Source organism: Pseudoliparis swirei, chromosome 18 (assembly GCF_029220125.1).
Source record: "Pseudoliparis swirei isolate HS2019 ecotype Mariana Trench chromosome 18, NWPU_hadal_v1, whole genome shotgun sequence".
NCBI lineage: Eukaryota > Metazoa > Chordata > Actinopteri > Perciformes > Liparidae > Pseudoliparis > Pseudoliparis swirei.
Window position 1 is genome coordinate 13,839,044 of NC_079405.1, and position 24,716 is coordinate 13,863,759.

Sequence of the window (24,716 nt, forward strand, 5' to 3'; positions counted from 1 at the left end):
ATCAGATAATCACATTGATTTATGTTGCCTAACTGAAACCTGGCTGAGCCATGAAGAATATGTCTGCCTGAATGAATCGACTCCTCCAAGTCATATTAATACTCACATTCCTCGAGGCACCGGTCGAGGAGGTGGAGTAGCAGCCATCTTTGAATCGAGCCTATTAATTAATCCTCAACCAAAATTACACTACACCTCATTTGAAAGCCTTGTTCTTAGTCTTTCACATCCAACCTGGAAAACACTACAGCCAATTCGATTTGTGATTCTGTACCGCCACCAGGTCCATATTCAGAGTTTATATCTGAATTCTCAGAATTTATATCAAGTTTGGTTCTTAAAACCGATAAAGTTATTATTGTTGGAGATTTTAATATCCATGTGGATGTTGATAATGATTGCCTTAGTGCTGCATTCATCTCCTTGTTGGACTCGATTGGCTTCTGTCAGAGAGTACAGAAACCCACTCACAGCTTTGGCCACACGCTTGATCTTGTTCTTACTTATGGCGTTGACATTGAGCATTTGAACGTCTTCCCACAGAATCCTCTTCTGTCAGACCACAACCTCATAACTTTTGAATTTATCCAACGCGAGTGTACTCCGTTAGTCAAAAGTTTTTACACGACATCCCTAACTCATACTGCTGTAGCTAAATTTAAAGCGATTCCTTCTGTATTTGATTCGATACCACGTCTCAATATAACAGAGGACTCCTGGTCTAACTTTAGTCCGTCCCAGATTGATCATCTTGTTGACAGTGCCATAGGCTCTCTGAGAATGACACTGGACTCGATAGCCCTCTGAAGAAGAAGACAGTGAGGAAGAGGAGGTTTGCTCCTGGTATAACCCTCAGACCCGCAAACTGAAGCAACGTCACGAAAGCTTGAAGCATATGGCGTTCAACTAATCTCGAAGAATCCCGCTTAGTTTGGCGAGATAGTCTTAAAACATATAAGAAGGCCCTCCGTAATGCCAGAGCAGCCTATTACTCATCAATAATAGAAAAAATAAAACAACCCCAGGTTTCTCTTCAGCACTGTAGCCAGGCTGACAGAGAGTCACAGCTCTGTGGAGCCGAGCATTCCTATAAACCTTAGTGGTAATGACTTTATGAACTTCTTTAATGAAAAGATTTTAACTATTAGGGACAAGATTAATAATCTCTTGCCCATAACCAGTGCCAATCTGTCCTCAAGTGGAATGGCCTTGGAAACCGCTGTATGCCCTGGTGTATATTTGGAGGATTTTCTCCTATCAACCGTGACCAATTATTTTCAACGGTTTCTACTTGAATACGTCTACCTGTCTCTTGGACCCCATCCCGACGAGGCTGCTTAAAGACGTTTTGCCTTTAATTGGCGGCTCTCTATTAGATATTATCAATGTGTCTCTGCTAACAGGCCACGTACCACACTCCTTCAAGGTGGCTGTTATTAAACCTCTCCTGAAGAAGCCCACTCTGGATCCAGAGGTATTGGCTAACTACAGACCGATCTCTAACCTCCCTTCCTCTCCAAGATCCTTGAGAAAGTGGTCGCAAATCAGTTGTGCGACTTTCTACATCATAATAGTTTATTTGAGAAATTTCAATCAGGATTTAGAAAACACCACAGCACCGAGACGGCACTGGTGAAAATTACAAATGACCTCTTAATGGCAGCAGATAAAGGACTCCTCTCTGTCCTGGTCTTGTTAGACCTTAGTGCTGCATTCGACACCATTGACCATGACATCCTGTTACAGAGACTGGAGCAGTCGATTGGCATTTCAGGCACGGCACTAATTTGGTTTAAATCCTATTTATCAGATCGATCTCAGTTTGTATTTGTAAACGATGACGCCTCGATAACCACCAACGTTAATCACGGAGTTCCACAAGGTTCTGTGCTTGGACCAATTTTATTTACCTTATACATGCTTCCTTTGGGCAATATTATCAGGAAACACTCCATAAACTTTCATTGTTATGCAGATGACACTCAACTATATTTATCGATAAAACCAGAGGAGAGCAACCAACTCTGTAAAATTCAAGCATGTCTTAAAGACATAAAAACATGGATGACCTGCAACTTCTTGATGTTAAACTCAGACAAAACCGAAGTAATTTTAATCGGCCCTGAGCACCTCAGAGATCAATTATCTGGTGATGTGGATTCTGTAGACGGCATTGCCCTGGCATCCAACACCACTGTAAAGAATCTTGGCGTTATCTTTGATCGGGACTTGTCCTTTAACTCCCACGTAAAGCAAATCTCAAGGACTGCATTCTTTCATCTACGTAATATTTCAAAAATCAGGCACATCTTGTCTCAAAAGATGCAGAAAAATTGGTTCACGCGTTCGTTACTTGAGACTGGATTACTGCAACTCCTTATTAGCAGGCTGCTCGAATAAATCTCTTAGGTCCCTCAGTTGATCCAGAATGCTGCAGCTCGTGTTCTCACTAAAACTAAGAAAAGAGATCACATCACTCCTGCACTAGCTGCTCTGCACTGGCTCCCAGTAAAATCAAGAATCACTTTTAAAATTCTTCTCTTAACCTACAAAGCCTTGATTGGTGATGCTCCATCATATCTTAAGGAGCTTGTCGTACCATATTGCCCCACTAGAGAGCTACGCTCACTAAATGCGGGACTACTTGTAGTTCCTAGAGTCTTAAAAAGTAGAATGGGAGCCAGAGCCTTTAGTTATCAAGCTCCTCTTTTATGGAACCAGCTTCCAATTTCAGTCCGGGAGGCAGACACAGTCACCTCGTTTAAGAGTAGACTTAAGACCTTCCTCTTTGACAGAGCTTATAGTTAGGGCTGAATCAGGTTTGCCCTGGTCCAGCCCCTTGATATGCTGCTATAGGCTTATAGCTGCCGGGTGACGTTTTAGGATGCACTGAGTACCTATCTCCTCTTTTTTCTCTCCTTAAGGATGAATTTTCATCTCTCAATCACACGTTACTAACTCTGCTTTCTTCCCGGAAGTCCTTTTGACTTTACGTCTCATGGGGTCATCGGACCCTATGAGACGGCATAGATCCTATCTGCCTGATGGATCGTCTGGGTCGTGGAATTCCTGCTCATGACTACGCCACTGTCCTGTTGAGACTCCGCCCACTCCTCCTCCCCACCGCCATCTGCCTGATGGATCGTGGAGGTCTCCATCGTGGAATATGCCTACTATGAACTATTCATACACTCTGTCATATTCATTGAATGTATTTTAACTCTAAATCTGTCCTTCTGTACACATTACATCTATTGCATCTGTCCATCCTAGGAGAGGGATCCTCCTCTGTTGCTCTCCTCCAGGTTTCTTCCCTTTTTTTCCCCCTGAAGGGTTATTTGGGAGTTTTTCCTGGTCCGATGTGAGGTTTTGGGGCAGGGATGTCTATGTGTACAGATTGTAAAGCACTCCGAGACAAATTTGTAATTTGTGAAATTGGGCTATACAAATAAACTGAATTGAATTGAATTGAATTCATTTTGTGAAGATGTCCTAAAAAGGAGGGTCCACTTTACTTTCATGAGATCAAATGTGCAAAGTGATGACAATATCATGCAAACTAAATGTTATTATTGAGTATAAATCTGTTTGCTCAGGAAAGAGCTGCGTACTAATGCTGCTGTTGGTTTTCAGCAAACATGATATCGTTGAATCCTTTCAGCATATTTCAGTCATGTTGCAGATGACACCACCGGCTCACATCTGAGTATATAGGAGTACGGAAGCAAGCGCCGCATGACAGCTGCACAAAATCTACCAACAACAGGCCTCATCAAACACAGAACACAAGCATTGTGGGCTGACTGTGGTCAGAAAACTACAATTATACAAAGTCAGATGAACCATCTATTATCTCCATCCATACACGCTCACGTAGATACGTTCTGAAGACACACACGCTGCGTTGTGAGAGTAAATACCACTCCGCTGGGTAAGTAAACAGCCAGGTGTATACTCTGCAGATAGAGCTCCACACACGGCACAGAGGGATACAACAGGAAGCTCTGGCTCTGTATATTCAGGCTTCAAACTGTTGTCGTATACAGGAGCTGTGGCACTGCTGATAAATACAGCAGGACACTGTGTTCACAGCCAGCTATGAGCCCCTTCTTGTGACAGTCATCCAGTATCACGCCACCAACTCACAGGCAGCAGCTGCTCAGCTCAGCTGCTTCATCATTATGCTCATTCAGTTATGGAGCAGAAAATATGCCCTCAACCTAATGTAACCTTAATGGTATGGACATGTGAACTTCCATATAGAGGGGATAAGATCAATGGGAGAATTTGCATCAATTTAGTAAAACACTATCATATCATTGGTGTGTATTCCATTGCATTGAAGGCATCATATTGAGTATAAATACATATATTTACTTACTGAAACTAGAATGGGCACTCGGTAGAGCGCATACCTTCGCATATCACAAGATTAGGCATTGAATTATGAAAATGTTGGCATTAATTGCATGCCAATTGGACAAAAATGTATCGTGCTATGGTAAAAAAAAAGAGTTTGACCTTTCCATGACCTTGACCTTTGACCCGATTGATCCTAAAATCTAATCAAATGGTCCCCGGATAATAACCAATCATCCCACCAAATTCCATGCGATTCAAGAACATTTTGACCTGTTCATGACCTTTGACCTTGACCTTTGACCCGATCGATCCCAAAATCTAATCAACTGGTCCCCGGATAATAAACAATCATCCCACCAAATTTCATGCGATTCGGTTCAATACTTTTTCTGTTCTGCGAATAACACGCATACAAATAAAAAAAAATAATAATAAATACACGGCGATCAAAACATAACCTTCCGCATTTTCAATGCGAAGGTAATAAAGCCCACTTTTGCAGACATTCGTTTGATGAATTATAAATAGATGCATTCATTTTTACCATAACACTTCGCAAGGTTTTTTTCCACAATTTTCCTTCTGAGTGTTTTTCTTTTTTTGCCTAACTCCACTTTAATTCAATTCAATTCAATTCAGTTTATTTGTATCGCCCAATTTCACAAATTACAAATTTGTCTCGGAGTGCTTTACAATCTGTACACATAGACATCCCTGCCCCAAAACCTCGCATCGGACCAGGAAAAACTCCCAAATAACCCTTCAGGGGGAAAAAAAGGGAAGAAACCTTCAGGAGAGCAACAGAGGAGGATCCCTCTCCAGGATGGACAGAACAATCGATGTAATGTGTACAGAAGGACAGATTTAGAGTTTAAATACATTCAATGAATGTGACAGAGTGTATGAATAGTTCATAGTAGGCATATTCCACGATGGAGACCTCCACGATCCATCAGGCAGATGGCGGTGGGGAGGAGGAGTGGGCGGAGTCTCAACAGTGGGCGGAGTCTCAACAGGACAGTGGCGTAGTCAGGAGCAGGAATTCCACGACCCAGACCTCGATGATCCATCAGGCAGATAGGATCTATGCCGTCTCATAGGGTCCGATGACCCCATGAGACGTGAAGTCAAAAGGACTCCGGGGAGAAAGCAGAGTTAGTAATGTGTGATGGAGAGATGAAAATTCATCCTTAAGGAGAGAAAAAAGAGGAGATAGGTGCTCAGTGCATCCTAAAACGTCCCCCGGCAGCTATAAGCCTATAGCAGCGTATCAAAGGGCTGGACCAGGGCAAACCTGATTCAGCCCTAACTACAAGCTCTGTCAAAGAGGAAGGTCTTAAGTCTACTCTTAAACGAGGTGACTGTCTGCCTCCCGGACTGAAGGTGGAAGCTGGTTCCATAGAAGAGGAGCTTGATAACTAAAGGCTCTGGCTCCCATTCTACTTTTTAAGACTCTAGGAACTACAAGTAGTCCCGCATTTAGTGAGCGCAGCTCTCTAGTGGGGCAATATGGTACTACAAGCTCCTTAAGATATGATGGTGCATCACCAATCAAGGCTTTGTAGGTTAAGAGAAGAATTTTAAAAGTGATTCTTGATTTTACGGGAGCCAGTGCAGAGCAGCTAGTGCAGGAGTGATGTGATCTCTTTTCTTAGTTTTAGTGAGAACACGAGCTGCAGCATTCTGGAGCAACTGGAGGGACCTAAGAGACTTATTAGAGCAGCCTGATAATAAGGAGTTGCAGTAATCCAGTCTCAAGTAACGAACGCGTGAACCAATTTTTCTGCATCTTTTTGAGACAAGATGTGCCTGATTTTTGAAATATTACGTAGATGAAAGAATGCAGTCCTTGAGATTTGCTTTACGTGGGAGTTAAAGGACAAGTCCCGATCAAAGATAACGCCAAGATTCTTTACAGTGGTGTTGGATGCCAGGGCAATGCCGTCTACAGAAACCACATCACCAGATAATTGATTTTTGTTTGGTATTCAGCAGCTAAAGTTATCAGTTATAATTATGATGCATTATTATGGATTAAACTACACAACAGTATATGTAGAACTTCAAATTTACTTTTGTATTAATACCATTTAAATTAACAGCTACAACATTAAAGTAGGTGACAGTGTATATGTAATGATTTAATAATCTATTCAATAATCAAAAATAATATAGTATTTTTTGAGGGACGGCTATATTTTACTTCAAATAAAATTAGCTTTTAAAGCATTTTTAGGATTGTTAAGTTATTTGGTGTAGAGTGCCACTTGCCGGAAGAAGAGGATTTTGAGATATTCCTTACAGTCAAATATATGTAGCTCCAATGCAAATAATCTATCAATTGTATCTGCAACATCTAGTTGAGTTGCTGCTTTGCTGTGTAATATATCATTTTAAATTGAATATCTTGGGATTTTGTCCTGTTGGTCAGGCACAACTTCACCTTTTCAGAGCATTTGATGAGCATTTTCACCTCTTCTTGTCTCCATTTGAACTGCTTAATTATTTAATTAGAAAATTGTCAATGGATCCATCAATAATGAGAACAATTGTTTGTAGCAGGTCTGGCAGCAATACATTGTGCAATCTTGAATTTTCTCGAGGAAAATCCAGTGGAAATAAGTCTTCTTACAGCCGGGTGCAGAAAAATAAAGGCAGTTTTCTATGTAAGTCCAACCAACGATGGAGTGACCTTGTACTGTATGATGGATAAAGTTGCACTCCAACATTTAAATAGTTAAATTGGTTAAGAACACTAAGCTTAAAAAAGCTTATTTTGTTATTTATTTCTTCCGTTGTGTAATAAGAAATGTAATAATATATTTAGTATTCATTCATTTTGCATGTATCTATTGTGTCCTTGTGTGATAGTGTTTCTCATACATGACATGAATACTGCAGTGCTGCACAAGAGAAGAGTACACAAGTCAGAATGTGGGTTGGTATCTCTCTACGATGTTGGTGCATTACTCTCATCAACCTAAGATATCAATTCTTTCCTTCCACCCTCCCTTCACAAATCACTTAATGTCTTTTTCCCTCTTTCCTCCGTCTAGTAAATCTCTCTCACTCACTCTGTTTTTCAGAGTGATTATCTCAGATATCTATGTCTTGTGCCATCTCGTCTTCTTGTCAGATGCTCAGTGAGGATTGCATTGAGAGTTATTTTCCACAGCAAACAGTTCAAGAAGTAGTGGCAATAGATCACACAGATTAAATCAGTCATATTTTTCAAACGTGGTCTACTTGAGAGTTCAGAAACTCTTATTAAGATTGTAGACAAATAGTAAAAGAACATGTTTTTTCAAAATAATTAAACATTCTCACAATGCAATTTCAGTGTTGACAGTTGGATTGAGTAAGTGGGTGTGTTGTGCTAGTAGCAGCGACGGCTCTACGCCTCAAGCAGAGATGAGGAGCAGATATGGTAAGCTGTCTAACGCCAAACCAACAGATTTAGTTCATTCTCAATCTTCAGACTCAATCAACACAAAAATGCAATCAACTGTCATTTTATCCGATTTTTTTTTTCTGGATGACAACTTTTTTTTTTTTTTTTATATGAAAAAAGTGTTTGAAAATACAATATAATATATATTAAGGGGCGGGGCTGGCTAGGGGGGGTGGGGTGGGGGGTCGTCCCCCAAGGTTGTCGGTTCGTGTTCTTCAGACTCAATCAACACAAAAATGCAATCAACTGTCATTTTATCCGATTTTTCATTCTGGGAACAAACACTTTTCTTTTTTTTTTTATGAAAAGTTGTGAAAAAAATCAAAAATAATAATATAATATAAGGGGCGGCTGCTCAGTGGGGTGGGGGTCGGGGTGAAACCCCCCCCCCGGTTTTGATGTCCGGCTCTCCCCATTAGTAGCAAGTCGAAGTGTCCTTGAGCAAGGCATTGAACCCACAGCTGCTTCCCGGGCGCATCACTGCAGCCCACTGCTCCTTAATAACTAAGGATGGATTAAATGCAGAGAACTAATTTCCCCTTGGGGATTAATAAAGTATATATCTATCTATAACTCCCCAAAATCTGAAGTTGACGTGGAATGATTGATGATGTCTTTTTAGAATTATTAGTAGAAGATTTATGACCTTCCTATTTAATGTGAAGGCAGTGCAGAACAAAAGTATGAATGACAGTTAATTTATGTACTTCTTGAGGTTGGGCTTTGACATTTGTGTCTATGGATCTATTATTATTTTCTTACTGCATTGCTTTATGGATGATATTGCTTCTTCTGTCATTTTCAATGACAAAAAGACACAAGTAATGATCCTACCGTAGCTCTTCTTCCTTTAATGTGGAAAACCACCACTACTAATCTCTCTCCATTTTCCTCACTCGAGTCATACCATGGTAATTTTCACAATTGCTCAAAGACATTCAACCAAGAGCTGCCGGCCTTTTCACTCTTAAGACGAGAGGTTATGTACATTCACACATTGTATTCATCAAAGAAAGTTCACCAAGTGTTCGTGTACAGTGATTATAACTCCCATACATCATAATTTTAATAATTATAATACGAGAAAACTATGTCATGAGGGGAAAAAAATTCCCAATTACAGTGTTCCCAAAAAAAATTATAACAGTTTGAAAAAACAAGACCATGATGACACTAGCTGATTAATGTTGATCTGCTGTGTTTTAACAGCTTAGTCTGAAGCATGACGAGGTACTAATGAGAAAATCTAAAGTAATTGGCATTAAGATTAACATACAAAGTCTGCACAGACATAGTTAGTCACTGGAAATGTGCAAGCACGAACAAACTAATCCACTTAACTCCACCTATCTCAGCAACTAAATATTTCGATTGCTGTTGCAGTGTTTTGTTAATGTCAACATCTGGCAGGAAGTAAACCCAGCTATTTTATTCCAAAACAATGATGAAAATGTCTGTAATTAACAGTAGCATGTTGACGAGAGGTAGAACCATGAGTTGATTAATAAATGAGTTTATTGAAAGTTAATGTATTGCACATTTTTGACTATAATAATAATAATAAAAATCATTTATTTTATATAGCGCTTCTCTAGACACTCGAAGTCGCTTTACAGTCCAGAGTCCAGAAGTCATAGACACACAGTCATCCCGGTGGTGGTAAGCTACATCAGTAGCCACAGCTGCCCTGGGGCAGACTGACGGAAGCGTGGCAGCCAATCAGCGCCTACGGCCCTTCCGACCACCACCAACATTCATTCACATCCATACGAACCGGGGTGAGGCTGCGGTGCATGTTTTTATGATGGTGGGGGAAACCGGAGGACCCGGAGGAAACCCACGCAGACACGAGGAGAACATGCAAACTCCACACAGAAAGGACCTGGGACGACCGGGATTCGAACCCAGAGCCTTCTTGCTGTGAGGCGACAATGCTAACCACTGAGCCACCGTGCTGCCCAATATTAAGAACTCTCAATTTATAGTTTTACGCTTTTTTAATATTAATTAAATCTCTGGCTTGCTAAAATGTGAATGATGGCTGTTTTTATTTTAGTCTCATATGCTGGTAAATTGAATATGTATGAATTATAACTGTAGCAAGCTGTTTCGTCTATTTTAAATAACGTTTTACAGACCCGAATATAATCAGCAGATTCATTTTAAATGGAAATAATGCATCCCCACTTTCAAATTTGATGAGGTAAGTTAGAATTGTGTTATAATCACAATAATGGTGAACATAATTGTAATGTAAAGCTTGTTAAAAAATCATCACTTAATGTTTTTTTCCAGTTGCATTGCCTACCAGGGCTGTTAATGTCCAATGTCCATTTTCAATGTGCCGGCTTTTTATTGAGTATGATTATTGTGCAGTATTGGGAGCATGCAGGGATTATAAAACTAACAATGCAAAAAGGATGACAGGAGCCCTGCAGATTAATCTGTCTCAACCCATGCATACAACATGAGGATATATTAACTGTCCACAACCAGACAATCCTGCATCATGGCCACAGACTGTCCTTCAGAAAACGTGGGGCTCTTTGTATTGTACCACGGATTACGCTCTAGCAAATGATTACTGTAGATGGTTAACACGTGCCTGTCCAAATCAAGTGCAGCAGACACCATTAAATAGTGTCTGTAAGGACACAAAGGTTGTACGATAGTAAATACTGTATTCAGAGAAGGTTCCGTTAGAGGAGAGAAACACCATTATTGGCTTTCAAGCCAGAACAGATATATCTTTCCCTTTTATGAGGAACTTTTATTTATACCTTACATGATGCCATCTTGAAACACAAAGTATTTTACATTCATGTGCAAGCATTCAGCGATGTAAGATTTTCATTTATGCAGGTATTTTTGTTCGTAGATGATAGCCTTGTGTGCAAATATCAGGTCACACTACTCGGTTATTCAAATGCACAAGGCACATATGAGTCCTATTTATTTTAAATGTGATTGCTGCCTTCAAAGTAGTCAAACCTTTGTGAAAAGATGTTAGTATTTTAAGAGATACACTGTTCTCCTTCCTTCTTGGTTATATGCAGACAGAAGAGATGTGATTTGTTACATGCGGCTGCACAGATTGTAGGTGAGGGGGTAGTTTACCTGCTGCTTTTCAGCTGTCATACCTTTAGAATCCACTTTCATATCAATACCAATGATGAACACCTTTATTACATTACATTACATTACATGTCATTTAGCAGACGCTTTTATCCAAAGCGACTTACAATAAGTGCATTTCAACCTAGAGTACAAACACAACACAACAAGAATACAGAAGCCTCATCAATCCGTCGAACTAAAAAAAACACCAAGTGCTATCTAAAGTCTAAAGTAAGTAATAATGCTAATCTGTGTTTTTAGATAGTATATAGTGAAAGGTGTTTTGTGTCTCCGATGTAAGATGTAGAGATTCTGCTGTCCTGATGTGTTGTCCCACCACTGAGTTCCACTGAGGAGAGGACCAGGGACAGCAACAGGATTTGATCGAGGGCGAGGTGAGGGAGGCAGGTGCAGAGAATGCGTTGTTGGAGCGGGCGGGGAGCGGGGGGTGTGACCATATCGGTGATGTGATCCAGGCGATCCGTCTGCCGATCCGTCGCCCGCGCAGCGCCAGGACCAGTGTTTCCAGTGTTTTGGAGCAGCCGTGGAAGAGGAAGAGCGGGGAGTGGTGTGGTGGTGGAGTGTGTGGACCACCAGTCAGTCTTGCTGATGAGCTGCAGCTGCTTGGGGCTGGATGAGGGAGGCAGGTAGACCAGCCAGGAGGCAGAGAGGTGAGGGTTGCAGGAGTGAATCAGAATGAGCCATCTGAACCTGTAAGAGAACCTGCGTGAGAAGAGAGGTTGTGCTCTCTGATGTTGTGAGCATGTGCTACACAGGAGCGTCGTCAGGAGTCAGTCGTTGTCGGAGTCAGTTGTTGAGAGTCCGTTGTTGGTGGCAGAGGGTTCCTGGCAGGGTGGGGAGTCGGGAAGGTGAGGTGTTGAGGGTGCTGGTGAAGGGGTGGGTGGCTGGAAGGAATGGCTCAGTCTTGTCAGTTGTCTGATCTTCAGGATCTTCAGCAGACATCCAGAGGTGAGAGGAGAGGGGAGTCAGGAGATTCGAGAGCGTGTTTGTTTGTCACGGATGAATGAGTGAAGTCAGAAGATCAGTTGGTGGTCATCAGCACAGCTATGATGCGAGCTGAAGAGAGATGAGGTGACAGAGCAGAGAGAAGAGTACAGAGAGGAGGAGGAGGAGGAGGAGAACCTTGAGGATGAGGAACCCCAGAGACCAGGGGGAGACACAGATCCTCTCAGGATTCTCCAGTTGCGGTAGGTAAGGTAAGAGAGGAAGAGAGAAAGAGCGAGAGGAGAGATCCCAGGTCCGGAAGGTCAGGGTGAGAGAGGGATCTGGAGGTGTTAAAGAGTCAAGAGAGGCAGAAGAGGCTCGAGGAGGGAGAAGAAGGAGCTAGGAGCCTAGCGGAGGCTGCAGAGACAGGGAGGGCCGTCGTCTCTGTGGGTGGAGGTGACTTGAAAGGTGGTGGTGGTTGGAGGGGAGGTTGAGGGAGTGGATGTGGAGATAGGAGTGACACTTGGCTCCTTGAGAAGGAAGTTTGAGAGAGAGAAAGAATTGGAGAGAGAGGGTTGCGTGACTCTGAGGGGCTTCGCAGGTGAATTTGATCTCAGCCTCTCAGGGAGCTCCTCGCCTCCTGAGGAAGGTTAGAGCTGCAGGAGAGATGGGTGAGGAAGGAAGGAAGGTCAGAGGTCAAGAGGAAGGTGGGGTGAGAAGAGGTGAGAGAAAGGCAGGGGTCGGCAGGGAGGAGGGTGAAACAAGAAGAGGGAGGTTGGGAGAAGGAGAAGAGAGGGAAAAGAAGGGGAAAAAGAGGAAGAGGAAGTGAGATGATGGAGATGATGGGAAGATGATGAGTGAGGAGCGTATGTCTTGTCTTGTTTGTAAAGTAAGGGCGGAGGTGGCTAAGGAAGGTGACAGGGGTGAGGGGAGGGGGGATGGGAGGGGGGAAAGAGAAGGAGGAAGTTTTTTGGAAGAGAGAGGAAGACTGAATTTTGGGAAGGTAGAATTTTGCTGGCTGAAGAGGAGGAGAGAGGAAGAGGAGGAGGAAGAATTTGAGGAGGAAGATTTCATTGATGAAGATTTCTCGCCTCTTTTTTTTCGCCGCTTCATTTTGGCGGGCGCGCTTCGTCCGAGCAGGACAACCTCGGGCGGAAGAGAAGGACAAAGAGAGACAAAAAGAAGATCAAGAGAGAGGAGATGGAGATGAGAGGATCAGTCTGCGTCGGAGAGAGCAGTCAGAGTAGAGAAAGGAGGACAGAGAGAGGGAATGGAGAGGAGGCAGAGCAGGGAGGGAGGAGGGAGAGGTGCAGAGGAGAGAAGGAGTACAGAGGAGGTTGGTGTGTTGAGAGAGTACAGAGAGTGAGAGAGAGTAGAGGTGAAGAGTGGTGAGAGACAGGGAGTCGAGAAATAGGGAGAAGGTGGTCAGAAACTTGTGAGAAAGGAGAGTAGGTGTTGTGTTAGAGGTAGTGAGGTTGAGGGAGAGTGGGTGGAGGTTGTAAGAGAGACAGTAAGAGGTGAGGACTGACTACTCTGAGTGGATGGAAGGGGGAGAGTGAGAGAGGTTAAAGAGGAGGGGGTAGGAGGACGCAAGAGAACGGGAGAGTCTAGACCAACGTCACCTGGAACAAGAAGCTACAGGAGTGTTGAAAAAATCGGTGGAACCATCGGACAAAGTCAGAACACAAAAGTGAATGGGGACAGAGAAGTAACGGTGGGGGAAACTCAAAAACCTGTGGGTGAGATGAGACAGAGGTAGGGGGAACCCGACCAGAGGGTCTAGGGTGAGGAGGCTTGTGGGGTGAGGTGTGTGAGAGGTGTGGCTAAAGGTCTCAGAGAGAGCAGCCTCTGTAGCGACTGCTCCACAGCAAAGCCAGAGAGGAAGCAAAGAGAGCCAGGGAAGACTGAGCCACTGCTCAGTGAGCTGACTGCAGGTGAGGCTGGTGGATGGAAGGGGGTGAGAGGGGCCTCCTGTGGGAGTTCGGTAGGAGAATGAGAACACCCTGAGTAGGGCATGAAGAGATAGGAGAGTGGGTATGGAAAGATGCACATTCAAAAAAAAGGGAAATATCACACTCTACAGAAAGACGAAATGCAAAAGACTCTTCGTCCTCCTCCTCTTTGTCCTCTCCCTCAAACTTTGTCCTCCGAGCACTCCTAAACCTTTGTCCTCCGAGAGCCACTTGGCCTTCCACCACCCCCTGCTCAGACACGCCCCCTTGGCTTGGTCAAGCCCCCCACCAGTTGTATTCAAACCAGCCCCGATGAATTATGAAACCGATAAGATTCAGGTCAAACGGATGACACACACACCAGAACAGGATCACAGTAGGAACAAAGGACAGATACAATCTCTCAACAGGACAATCAGCAAATACAGACTAACTAAATCAGGCAGGACTAGCAAGAAAAACTTTAGCTTAGTAAATAAACTAGTTTAGTAACTCCTCAGCAAGTAAAGTTAGCAGATAATATATAATTCAAGAGTGTTGCTGGAACACTTTCACAAGACAGCTGTAATAATATTCTTCAACATGTTTTATGACGTTAACTCAAAGCATGCTTTTGCACAACACCATTTAAAGATGTTACATAATAATGCAAATAATATCAATGTCATACAGAAATCCCCATTTACAGCTGCTCTCTTTTGTCAACATAACTGTTTTATGAACATAATGAGCTCAAGTAGTTCCAGCGTATTTGTATATCTCCATGTTCGTTGTTCTTATTCTGAATTTTTTACAATTTTGTTTAAGGAAGACAGCAGAAATATGGGGCATTAACATAAGTGACATAATCTATACATTAACATTTGTAAAACCATATAGAGCATTAACAGTTAATGGAAATCATTACTGCACATACATTAGTTGGAGGGTAGTCTTATGAAGTTTTTATGCTACTAATTTTACTCATGCCTCTTCCAAGGATGTCAGTTTGATTTGCCTCTTATCTTAAGCTCCATCTTCTAGTTTATATTCCTCATATCTTCATGTCATGAGTTATATCACCATGTGTATCCACTGAATGCATGTATAAAGATGAAATAACTTTGTCCATGCATGAGTTTTGAAACCACACTATAAGTGTCTTTAAAACATTGTTTATAGTGGTTCTTATAGCTGGTGTCTAAATTAATCACAACACATCTCCATTGCCTTAAGATAACTTATTATTTAGATTTCAGTTAAGATTTATAATTAATATTTTATAAATTCTACTCTACTACCATTTGGCCAGACTAGCAATTATTATGGTTTCAATGTAAGAACATGATAGGAATCCCAGTCCATGTAAAACCAGTTTGCATCGGGAAACCCAAACACTTCTGCCAGGCTTAGCGCTAATCACCAATGTAGCAAACTTCACTGAATCACAAGTATCGCTGATTTGCATTTCACGCTAATTCACATTCATATCACAGAGCGCGCTGCACAATTCACAGCTCCTCTCCCTCCCAGTATCAAAAGGCATACTCTATAGTATTAAAATGCTGAGCCAAGAGGCACTCTATTAGGGGGCCTGCTGGCAGATGAGTTGATTGGGTCAGATTAACATCCGGGCATCACACTTTCAAATTGAAACTGAACTACAGAGGTTACTCAATTTAGAAAAACACATTCAATGTGATCTATACGTGACTTAGTAAGGCTATGATTAGGCAGAGCAGGGCTTTCAGCAGATATTTACTTCAATATGATAACATAATAACAATAACAAAGCAAACATATTGATGTTTAGCAGGTGAAATGTTCACCATCTTACTTTAGCGTGTTAGCATGCTAACATTAGTAATTAGCAGGTACTGTATTTGGTCATAAATTAAACTACTAGACAAACTAAACGTTTTAATGGATGATGGCTAAGGATGAAAGTTAAAGATCACACAGTTATTATATTCATCCTACGGGAAATATAAATAAACTGACCCAATGTTCCTGCAACAGTTGATTAGACATTTCACTCAAAACCACAAATGCCAACCTCATGGTGGCACAAAAGGAAAGGTCAAAGAATACAGACCCATATAGGATTCATCATCTGGGAAGATGAAAGTTTGTGCCAATATATATAATAGAGATGTTTAAACTATTCCAATGGATAATGTTGAACTGCTGGTGGTGTCAGATGAAGTCAGATGAAGATGCCACATAATGTAATTTGATTATTACGGGAAACACAAAACACTATGATGTCATGACCTTGTCTTCTGAATTATCCTTCATATTCAATTCCACTGTGCACACAGTTTAGGCAGCTTATTGCCATTAAATGAAGTAGGATTTGGTAAACAGGACAATACACAGTGATGCCATAATTCCATGAATTACACAAATACAAGTCTGTCAATAACCTCAATACTTAATTTAAGACATGCTTAGTGAGGGGGCCTCCCATTAGTGCAAGTGTGTCCCAGGACAGTTAGCCTTCCATGCAAACACTTGACAAATATGCAAATACACTCAGCCAACATGTGAACAGGAGTGGCCTCCATACTCCTGCTTGAGAACACATCGTTCAGACTGATGGAGAACATATTCCCCCTGCCCCGCAAAAGAAAGCCTGTTACTGCCTTATTGTGTTACCCTGTCACAAGCTTATAGAAATACATTTCAAGGAGCAGTAGAGCTTGCATACACATCAGCCTGGCTGGTTTCTCTGTGATAGCCTATCACTGCTTGTTTGCTAAAACTTCTAATAATGGATTCTCATGGAGCTGCTCCACATGTTTTGCTGAGGCCTTTGTCTTTTCATTACAGAAATTGTTTCATCATATGTGACTAATCTATAATAGCAATATGTGTAATAGGCTACATATTAGATTGTGCAGCTAACGGTGTGAGGAATTTCATTAATACATTATTGTTTATGAACCTCTAAGGAGGCCAGATTTAAGGGAGGTTTAAGAAGAAAATAAATAAAAAATTCGATGCATGTTGAATGATATATCTTGAATGAAGTGAATTTTGTAACCATTATTTCCTTTTCAACACAGGACCAAAACAATATTAAATGATGACATGATGACTAAGGCACAATGTCATGACACTATACAAGCATATAACTGTCAGAATGTGCTCTGTGTTGTTAAATGTTTGCATAATTAGTTTATTATCTTCTTTCAATGTTGTTTAAATCAAGCCAATTATGTATGTCAAGAAAGACGATAGACTTTTCATTGAATTCTGCACAAGGTGGATAGTTCTTCTGAAGGGATTGTGCCAAAGCAAAATTGGACAAAGTCAAAGTCAAAGGCAGACTGTAGGCAGACAGACACACTTTGATTTCCTGGTCTAACAGCACGCATTGGATTGATTCACCGGATATTCACTCACCCACAGCAAAAGGTTTGTGGCTGCCTAAATGAACGTGCATTAGTAAGCAAGCATTAGACTATCAGTAACCTACGCTGAGCGGGACTACAAACAAACAAATATATGGAAGCACTGTGGTTTTGCCATGCCACATGCACTTGTGCATGAGTCAGCAGAAAACCATGCAGACCATATGGCTTAAACTGTGTCCAGCAGAAGAGGAATTGTCAGCGACTTAAACAAAAGCAATAAGCAGAATTTCCATAATATTGTTTACAGAGTTTCCTTCTAAGAGTTAAACATGATCAGTGATTAAAACAGAGTTGAATGGATCCTGTACAAGTCCACAGTGAATAAAACTGCCCAGTGAGGAGAGCTGCAAGAAACTGTACAGTCTCATTGAGCCATGTTAAATGCAATGTTTTCAAAAAATAAAGGCTCTAGCATCCATAATGACTGTTGTGCCTTAACAAATGAAAATGACATAACAACCTTGGAATACAAACAGCAGATGGTCTATTTTTGGAAAATAAACTGGGGCCATTGTCCACAATCAATTCAACCTTCGTAGAGTACAGTAGAGCCTGTGCATGACTGACAGTAAGGACACCATGACCCAAAATTGGCTTTAGCGTCAATGGAGCCTCACAGCAGCAACGTGAAACCAGGATGTAGGCCTTGTATCTTACAGTAACTTATACAGATTTTATGAACTGGACCTTAGAAAAATAAATAAATAAAACGAGTGGACATTTTATTTTTGTATGCAATTAATTGACAACAAACTGCTGAGAGGAGCCAAGGTCATCTGCAGAGAAGGGCTATTAAGCAACCATCCTCAAGAGGTCTGTGCCTAAAAGTCACCTTGGGAGGCCAAATTAACGGGATAAGTGATGGCGCAAATGGTTAGAATTGGGTATCCGCCAGAAAGGCATGATATATCCACAGCTTCATATCTATAGGGAAGCATCCGGTAAGATGTAGGCCAACAGGGACAATGACATGTCCAATAGCCATCTACAATAAACGCCCTTTCAATTAATGTCTCTGAGATTAATCTCACTTATAAGCTATAGTGTATGGAGTAACATGGACTCAGGCTGAAGCTCAGCAGCAGGCTGCCATGTGTACTTTCACTATCTGGAGCTCAGAGCGTTTTTATGTTTTGTTGTCATGCTCCGAGGATTTCAACAATTTGCGTCAAAAAACAAACATTGGTTTCATTGGGACTGAGCTGGATCCGTGCACTACCGGATAGGCCAAACCCCCCTCCGTGCTCAACCGTATGTAGGTCATCAATGACAACATCTGCGATATGAAAGTAGGCATTTTGTCAGCATGGGGTTATTAATCATGCCTTTACACCAATGACTCTTACCTTCTGCTGTCGCCTTGCCATATCTGTGGGCTGTTTGGCATTGAATGGGTAAGCGACGCATCGCATCACAAAAACATACAACTGCAGCTTCTTTTTACGGTCATCTTCCTCCCTCTGCAGCTTCTCCAGGTCCTCCTTCTCCTCGCTGGCGGCTGACGGGCTCGGGCTAGTCGGACGGGCACTGCTGCGGCTGCTGCTGCTGGGCGCTAGTCCACCGGAGCTCTCGCTGGTCCTGCTCGGTGAGATACGGGATCCGGCCTGAGGTGCCATTGCCTCTTTGCTTTCCTCCTCCACTATCCCATCAGATTCCTCCTCGCTGGACGACGGATCTAACATCTTGCGTCTCTACAGATATCCTAACCTACAATTTTTTTTTTTTTTTAAAGGTATATCCCCTAGAAGATGGCTGTGCCGTAGTCTTATCCGTGCCTATATTTCATGAAGAATTTAAGCCCGAAGTAAAGACAGGGATGGGCCCTGATTGCAGGCTGCTCGCTCGCTGGGGGATGTCAGCAGTACGAGTGGAGCTGGATGAGGTTGATTTTGCTTCACACTTTCTCCGCCTGCGCGTCGCTCTCGTCGATGCTTACGTATTTTCTGTATTTTATTGGCCAGTCACTGCTGCGGATGTGAGAGGGGGAGGTGAGAAGAGAGCAGAGGGGAGGGGCAGGGGGAGTGTAGTGTGGCGGACAGCTGAAGGGATGGAGAGCCGCTTTTTTCTCTCTCCGGGTGGAAGCGGCGGATGGCCTCGTCCCTGCCTGCCAGGCGGGGACGAGGCGTAGGGGGCTGGCCGTGGTCCTGAACACAGACCAAAGAACAGATCGTGAAGGATGCGCGACACGTCCTTCGTCTAACGCGCTGCAGTGGTACGCCTAAGATGGCTGCCCCTGGATTTCTCTGATACTGTCACTGAGATGGGGCACATTATTCAGTGCATGGGCAGTGCATGGGGTTCAGATTAGTTGGTGTAAAATGTTTCTCTTGAGCCTCTCCGCGCCGTGTGCCGTTGAAGGGTGGAGATGCCATGAACACACGACGTGCTCGCTGTCTATCTGCAGGCTGCTGGTCGGGTAATGGATTGTTGCAGCATGTGCTTGCCTTAGCTGCAGGCACATTAGCGTTTCATCTGTAGATATGTATTATTCAAGATAAAGATAAATCATCAGGTGTGTACTTAAAACCACACAGGGTCTGGCCAAATGAAAATGTCAAACATAGCCTATGTGTTGATATTTGATATTTAAAAAAACATCAAGCAAAGCTTGCGACTTTGTTGAATTTTGGTATATTATATTGAAATATGTGAGTCTTGTAATACTTGATAATATGCAAGTGTTTTTGCTGCACTGTAATAAAGTTGTCACATGACCTTTTCAAATATTACAATGCAACATTCACATGGCACGTGGTTTAAAATACAAATGTGTTGATCTGCTTGTGGATACAACAACAACAAAACATGAACGTCTTTGTACCTTGGTGTAAACACAATCTAAAAATAACAGTATCCCTTTGTCTATTGGCCAACATGACAATGCAGAGACTGTAATGTGTCGATTTATGGACAGCATCTATTTTTTTATAAAATAATATGACACTATGGGATGACAGTGACAATAGGCCACAATGACTTTCTGACCCCTTACCAGGGCCCCTTTTGATATAATTATACTGACATTAAGAGAGAAACACCCACAGACATCTACTGAACACATGTTATTATTTTCATTAAACCGTAGAAATACATTAGAGATAATCTCACTGCAGCCATCTATCAATGCCCTGCTAACTGTATTCTTTTGGAAACCCCTTTCTCATAATAATGACATAATATACAATGAAGACAAAGCCCTATAGACCAGAGTTAATCTGTTGATGATTATATCACCCCCTGCTGATGAGATATTTTACGAGCCTTGTGGAGCTGGTCTGATCAACTGGTTCGGCTGCTGGCTGGTTTATGATCTTAGTATCTTCTTCCGTTTTCCACTTTTTGGTTGTCACAGGTTGCATATGCTAATAAGTTAGAAGCTGTTCAACCAATAAGCAATATTCCTTTCTTATACATGTTGATACATTTTATCAAGTTTTAGAGGCGTATCCATCCAGAAATTCAGAATATATATATTTTAATTCTATCTTGTTAATCATGTTGGGAGTTATCTTTTTCTAAATATAATTAAGAATTTAATGTATCCTGTATTGATCCCACAGTGAGACATTTTTCTCTGCATTTGACCCATCTTTAGTTCTCAAGGAGCAGTGGGCTGCTGTGAAGCGCCCGGGGAGCAACTGGGGGTTCAGTGTCTTGCTCAAGGACACTTCAACATGCAACTACATTAGAGCGGGGATCAGAACCGGCTACCTTGTGGTTACTCCCCATGAGCTACAAGTTGGGAACAATTGCTCTATTGTAACTTCACCCAACCAGTTTGCACTTACACATATATGATATATGAAGTAGTCTCTCACTGGCATCATGGGGACACAATTCCTCTTTAGATGTAAGAGCAGAGGTGTATATAATTAAATTCTCTTTTGCTGCATCAGTTTCAGGGTAGGGTCAAATATCCTCCTGGGCCTTTATTTAACTACTCACATCCCACCTATCACCCTAAAAATGGAAATGTAGTCTATATCCTCCAAGTTCCCATTAAACCCAGTGGACACAGCAGACTACACAGGCAGCTTAATGTAAACCCAGATGCAGAAATACTACAACCTGCCACATGTTTTCTACTCATAGTAATTGTAAGTAATACAATCAATATATAATATAATCTTATTGAGGTTAGGGAGGTTATTTTCCCTAAAAATGTATTGTTTCTTACCACCAATGTCACCTCTATGACCCTTCATTGCGTTCACTTCCCCCACCATCATTGTACTTACAGTTCCAGCACACCAAGGACCCCTCTTCTTCTGTGAACTCAGCATGGACTGAGAATGAGCCGGCCTGCCAACTTCCACTCTGAGATTTTATTGATAGGACAGCTGGACTGACTAGCTGCTACTCCAGATGTTGCTTATGCACCCGACCAGCAAATTCCCTACCGGTAACCATGCTTTCAAGGACTCCTGCTCCAGTTTTGCTCTCGTGGATCTCCTGTTGCCCTGACCTGACATTTATTAGTTCTTCTTTAGTTTTTACTCACACAGCAGCTTGCCCTTGTTGGTACTCAACATTAGGTTTGCTTTTGTTCTCCATAGTCCTTCGCTCGTTATAGGTTCCTCAAAAGGCCACTGCCAGTTCCTGATGGGCGACATCTCTCAGTGGTCTGCGACTGCACACGCTTGAGATCCCTCTGAGAGGTCTAGCACTAACCTCAGCAAAGGAATTCGTCAAACCTTTTAAACATCAATAATTGACTGATGTTCTCTGCCCCGTGCCTTTACTTCAACTATAGTGTGTACACATTAAATGTTGATGTTCTTCAGAGTCGTAAAACACAAAGGTAAGTGTGAAGAAAAAAAATACACGTTTCATCATGCAGACAACCTTTTTGTCTGTTGGATTTTCATGGAGACTTTGCTTGCCTTCATTTTGTGCATGGCACTTCTCCATTGTCCGATCATGAAGTTAATAACGTTTAGAAAGCAATCTCATCAGAACTTGGAGTTACACTGGTGATTACAGAGCTTTTGATCACTCCATCTTCACCTTCTGATGAAGATGAAGGTCATGTGATAAAAGCTCCGGAACTGCTGTTAAATAGACTTTGTTTGGAGATTGTTTCCTCAACTGCTGTTGTCTTTTATTTAGACCATCAAGGGGAAGTGGCCCTTAAACTTACAATAGCAGATGTCTGGCCACTTAAGCAATAAGAAAAAGTTGTGAATGCAACATGGGCATATTACCACCTTTTCTTTTTTTTACCTCCAATATTCAACCTCATTATAGATGTGTTTTGATCTCCACTAAACCTCTGAGGGAAATATGTGGCTCTTCACTTGCTAAAGACACCAGAATGTTTACGAGCTAGTCACAAATGTTGTCTTTTTGCTATTTAGGACTTGGCAGGTGAGGTACAGTATGATTTTACAGCGACTGAATACAGCGATGAGGATTTCAGTGAGGTGATTTTGTATGTGGATTGGTCACTCAAAGCAGCCCACCTCACGTGCAAGTAGCCATTGTTACCATTCATAAAATACAAATCGAAGGTGCTTTCTAGCATCAATTCCATGACGATCAAGAAAACTCCATCTGCTGAAGAAGATATCATCCAACACTATGAGTGAAACCTCCAGAAAAGCTACTAAATGGATTTTGAGGTGAGATCCCTTTAATAAAAAGTAATGTGATATTTAGTCATAGGACCACATGAAAGCAACTTAATCTCGTTCAGTAATTCACAAATATCAAGATGTAAATTTGTAAATTTATTGTTATCGGAAATAAAGCTGTCAGGGTTTACATTCCCTGTTGAATAGGTTAAACCTGGAGAAATATTCTGTATATACTTTACAAGATAGATATACTCGAGACTTTATTAGATATTTGACTGCGCTCAGCAGATACATAATTTGAATTTACATTGACCCTATCGAATAAATTAATTTTTGATTATTGAAGTCAGACTCTATGGAAAGCCGCCTGACTTTATCATCACTGCTGCATATCATCTTAACAGTCTTTTTTCCCATTAACTATGTCTATAAGTAATTAGAAACAATAAATAACACAAGAACCAGGGTCATAAGAAAACGTGTAATCCTAAAAAATACACAAAATCAAAGCAATAATTCAAACTGAAGGTTTGTTATTGAATGTGTTCCTGGATGTGTGTTTTGCACACTGTTATGTGGGTGGGTCTGTAAAGAGTTGACACATTCAATGTATGTAGAGCGTACAGTAACAAACCAGACTATATTACAGCATGATAATATATTTATGACTACCTACCCTCAGTTCTCTCCATTTATAAATCCTTCTTGCCATTCTATAAAGGATATGTATTTAGTGTGTATTCCGAAAGAGTGTCAGAGCGTAAGAGAGATGGGGAACGTGGTTATTTTTGCAGAAAGATATTTATCATGTGCACATGAACGTATATCATTCAGACCTATATTCATCTTCTAAGACTTTAGCTTAGTGTTTAGTCCAGACTTCCGGGTTCAACCGCATTTCAAAAACAGTTTAAAAAATAGTTTGTCATCGTGAAAGTGACACATCAACTCTCACACACACAGACAGGCACACAGACACACAAACACACACAGACACACAGGCACGCACACACCGGCACACAGAGGTCCAGAGCTTCTCTGATGTTAGCTGAGGTGCTCTTTGAAATATTTAAATGCTGGGAGTGTTTTTAATGTTAGATTGATGGAATAGGGTCAGTGTCAGCATTGCAGCTCTCATAACCATCTCACAGAGGGATTCACACCCAGCAAATAGTGACACTCAACAGTTTCACCAAGAATGTGTATACATCCTTGCTAACTGGTATTTTAAGATACGTGTTATAATATCTGCAATATGTAACAGATTATTTTTAGTGAAATTAACTGGATATGTGGATTGCAAAAGAGTGAAATTGTTGTGCACCGACAGATATGCTAGAGAGGTTCATGTCATTTATGTTCGCTTTCTCTCATTCCAGGCTTCCTGATTGTTTTCACCTGTCATCACACCTGTCTCCTATGCTCATCAGTGTCAGCCCCGCCCCTGATTGGTCCCACCTGTGTCTTGTTACCATGTGCTTAAATTCCCCTGTCTCCCAGTGTTCCTTGTCAGTTCGTCTGGTCTTTTGCCATGATCAGGTCGGGTTATGTTGTGCTCTTGAAAAGTTTTTGATCCCTCACTACGTGAGCGCTTTCATTTTGTTCACTGCAGAACCGAAAAATAAAGTACTTACAAATACTTTATCTCTGTCTCCCGGGTCGTGCAATTGGGTCCTACTTCCTAAGTGTCTGAGATCGTAACAGAATTTCCAGCTCATGTTACCGGACCATGTGAGGACTACACTTCCGAATGACTCCGGTGAACCCATGCAGCTTGGAAGAACCAGGCTTTCTCTGGAGGAGAGGCAGCGCCCGTCTGGGAGGGTTGCTGTTTCTACTGCGGCCAGCGGTCATCAACTCGCTTCATGCCGGGAAAGATCGTGCTCACCAGTCAAAGGAGGCGCTGGTGAGCAAG

At 41.9% G+C, this 24,716-nt stretch overlaps 1 protein-coding gene across 10 annotated transcripts in view; it reads right to left on the reverse strand.

Moving 5' to 3' along the window:
* The window catches only part of cadpsb (Ca2+-dependent activator protein for secretion b), a 70,108-nt gene extending 51,144 nt beyond the window's left edge, over nt 1-18,964 (reverse strand). For all 10 annotated transcript variants that reach the window (XM_056436614.1, XM_056436611.1, XM_056436615.1 and 7 more), the window contains exon 1: nt 18,572-18,964. In XM_056436614.1, coding sequence (XP_056292589.1) covers nt 18,572-18,907 — 336 coding nt within the window. In that variant the 5' untranslated portion in view covers nt 18,908-18,964. The remainder of the gene's footprint in view (nt 1-18,571) is intronic.
* Nucleotides 18,965-24,716: the final 5,752 nt, after the last annotated feature.